The sequence below is a fragment of the Carya illinoinensis genome, chromosome 7, assembly GCF_018687715.1.
Source record: "Carya illinoinensis cultivar Pawnee chromosome 7, C.illinoinensisPawnee_v1, whole genome shotgun sequence".
NCBI lineage: Eukaryota > Viridiplantae > Streptophyta > Magnoliopsida > Fagales > Juglandaceae > Carya > Carya illinoinensis.
Genome location: NC_056758.1, coordinates 9,185,000 through 9,188,358, shown reverse-complemented (window position 1 = coordinate 9,188,358; position 3,359 = coordinate 9,185,000). Strand labels below are relative to the sequence as shown.

General features: G+C 40.6%; 1 protein-coding gene across 1 annotated transcript; it reads left to right on the top strand.

Moving 5' to 3' along the window:
• The first annotated feature begins 1,298 nt into the window (after positions 1–1,298).
• On the top strand, positions 1,299–3,152 carry LOC122317065 (60S ribosomal protein L8-3). Its single transcript, XM_043133966.1, has 2 exons — positions 1,299–1,839; positions 2,526–3,152. Exons 1-2 carry the CDS (start codon positions 1,400–1,402, stop codon positions 2,866–2,868), a joined length of 783 nt encoding a protein of 260 aa, XP_042989900.1. The 5' UTR covers positions 1,299–1,399; the 3' UTR covers positions 2,869–3,152.
• The last annotated feature ends 207 nt before the right edge of the window (positions 3,153–3,359 follow it).

Genomic DNA, 3,359 nt, shown 5'->3' with positions numbered 1-3,359 from the left:
TATATATATAGATAAATTAATTATATATATAAAAAAACTATATTCCATGTCCACCTTTAATGGCCACCTTCCTTGCATATACTTTCAATACATGTCCTTCTTTAACCCTCTAAATTAATGCTGATCACACAATGAACATGAAGAGTGCTCTGGCAATTCTCTCCTATGTATATCTACCAAGTAAAAATTAAATTCACATGTTTTTCAATCGATTTAATTTTTGAGATTACTGTATAGCTAGCAAACGCTCAAATTTGAGTTTAGACTTCATCCCATGCCTAGAAAAATCAGTCCTATAGATATGGTTTTCATAGAAATAATAGGATTGCACTACATCCATGAACAACTTGACATCAACTATACGAACTATGTTTGTGAAGCAAATCCTTCATCACAAATGGGGCACTATTGTTTTGGAATTGGAAAAAAAAAAATGGTGGAATAATATGTGCATCATTCTTTTTTCGAGAACATTTATAGATACATACATATTGGTCATGCCTATTGGCCATAAATCAAGAGGAAAAGGCAAGGGCATGGTCCCCATTACAGCTCACCTCGGAAATGGGTTGACTTGCAATAATGAAAATTGACGATCTGCATTGAGGAACAGAGCAGATGCCGCAACTACAAGTCAGCCATCGCATGGAGATTCGGAGAAGTACAAGGTGATTGCAAGCTAGTTTGTGACGGTGTGGAAGACTGGAGGTGGTGTCGGCATGTTGCTTTGTTGGCGACGACGCTAGGGGTTTGGTTTTGCAAAAAATGTAATGAGTTTGGAACTTTGGCGAAGGAGAAGAGACATGAAAATTGAAATATGAAATGTGTTTCAATTTCAATTCTTAGGAAAAAAGTGATGGAGCAAATTGACGAAATGCCATAAGATTCACTATAATTACAAAAATGCCATGGCCCATGACTTGCACCTAGCATTTTAGACCGAAATCTTAATTTCGGCTGATATACTGAAAATCGGCCGGAATTCATCGAAACGACTATAATTTGACTTAGCACGAAACATCTACCACCTTTGTACTGAGTACTATTCTAGATTGGAAAATTTCGACCATTTCAACTAGTACAAAACGGTATTAAAAATTGAACCTTATGCCTTTGTCACACTTGCCCCAAAAGACAATTTTTTTAGGTAATATATTTTGGGTAATGATATGATAATAGGCTAATTGATGGACTAATTAACGGTAATAGACGCTGCTCCCACAATAACGTCAAGACTCGAGAGTCAAAACCCTGCAGATCAACACCACCCACAACGACGCCGTCTCATTCGTCGAACACACCTACATATTCGACCCCAAACCCTAATCTTCCTTTTCCACCCCCCTCCCCACTTCCCCGCCGCGGTACCAGAGCTTGGCTATCTCCAATCCCACCCAACATGGGTCGCGTCATCCGAGCTCAGCGTAAGGGTGCCGGATCAGTCTTCAAGTCTCACACCCACCACCGGAAGGGTCCGGCCCGCTTCCGCAGCCTCGACTTCGGCGAGCGTAACGGCTACCTCAAGGGCGTCGTCACCGAGATCATTCACGACCCCGGTAGAGGTGCTCCGCTTGCTCGTGTCACCTTCCGCCACCCTTTCCGCTACAAGAAGCAGAACGAGCTTTTCGTAGCCGCAGAGGGCATTTACACCGGCCAGTTCATATACTGCGGTAAGAAGGCCAATCTTATGGTAGGTAATGTCTTGCCTCTCAGATCTATCCCCGAAGGAGCTGTGGTCTGCAACGTTGAGCACCACGTCGGCGATCGTGGTGTCTTCGCTAGGGCTTCCGGGGACTACGCTATTGTTATCAGTCATAACCCAGATAACGACACTACCAGGTCCTCTCTCTCTCTCTCTCTCTCTCTCTCTCTCTCTCTCTCTATATATATATATATATATGTATGTATATATGTATGTTTTGCTTCGTGCTCTAGCGTTTTTAACACCAAATATTTTGTAGTTGTGGGATATGTGGATTAATTCTCATGGTTTTGTTCCTTTTGGTTGTTTACTTTTAATGCATTTGCCTTGTGTTGTTATGTATAAGTTTGATGCTTGAGTGTTGCCGAAACAGGAATCGCGATGGCTATACGTTTTCTACTGTCTCTAAAAGCTTAAAAACGGTACAAAATGTAAATAGATTCTCCGGATCTACCTCTGCTTAGGCTGCTTACTTTGGCCATTCGGCTTCAAATACCATGTATTCATATAGATTCTATGCAATATTCTTTTTTATTTTTTATTTTTATTTTTTTATAAGTTAGATTCTATGCAATATTCTCCCTGCATTATATGTACGAAATTTGGCACTGTGATGAATTTTTATGTTTACGACGCCTATGTTTCTTCAATCCCAGATGACTTCTTATATTGTACCATTAATGTTACAATTCTTTTTTTACTAGTAGCTATGTTGGTGTGTATATGTATTAGATCGTGAAAGCTTTGGGTAGGGATGCTTACATTGCACTATTTTAAGCCAGGAATATAAGATTATCAGCTTGTTGGTTGTTCATTTTAATAGGGTCAAACTTCCATCTGGTGCTAAGAAGATTGTACCCAGTGGTTGCCGAGCAATGGTTGGACAGGTTGCAGGTGGAGGGAGAACAGAGAAGCCCCTTCTCAAGGCTGGTAATGCATACCACAAGTTCAGAGTAAAGAGAAACTGCTGGCCCAAGGTTCGTGGTGTGGCAATGAACCCAGTTGAGCATCCTCATGGAGGAGGTAACCACCAGCATATTGGACATGCAAGTACCGTCAGGCGTGATGCTCCTCCAGGTCAAAAGGTTGGGCTTATCGCAGCAAGGAGGACCGGTCGGCTCAGAGGACAGGCTGCTGCCACTGCATCCAAGTCTGATAAGGCTTAAAAAAGTTTGTCTGATTAGAGTACTTGAAGGAGTATCACATTTTAGTGGTGTTGATTTTGAGATCTTTTTGCATCTTCCATTCATAGATCAATTATCTGATACTAGTTGGTGAATTCTGTTTCTGCAATTTTGTTTGTTTTGTCCGAGTCTTTAATTTATGGTGTTTGGTTTTTGCACTTGTTGAAATGATTCCAAAGAAGCTCCGTCTATTTCCGCTGAACTGGGATCTCAGTCCCTCACTGATGCTGATAATTAAAATTTCTGTATGGAACTTGCTTTCCCAATCTGTTTTTTTTTTTTAAACAAGATAAACATTAATTTAGGATAGCATATATGATGAGTGTGGGAACCACAACAAATACCACAAGTTAGTACAGAGCTAGCAATGAAAAATAAATGTGGAGTGGTTAGATTATGTTGGTCTCATATTTCTCGACAAGAAGCCATGAAAATATTCCCATCTGGGTATTTTTAGCACAATTCAGAATCGG

What these genes read in the sequence shown, in the direction of transcription:
- LOC122317065 (XM_043133966.1), top strand. Translation starts at nt 1,400, where the DNA reads ATGGGTCGCGTCATCCGAGCTCAGCGTAAGGGTGCCGGATCAGTCTTC. An exon ending in CCAGATAACGACACTACCAG is followed by an intron (nt 1,840 to 2,525) that starts GTCCTCTCTCTC and finishes TCATTTTAATAG; the next exon opens with GGTCAAACTTCCATCTGGTG.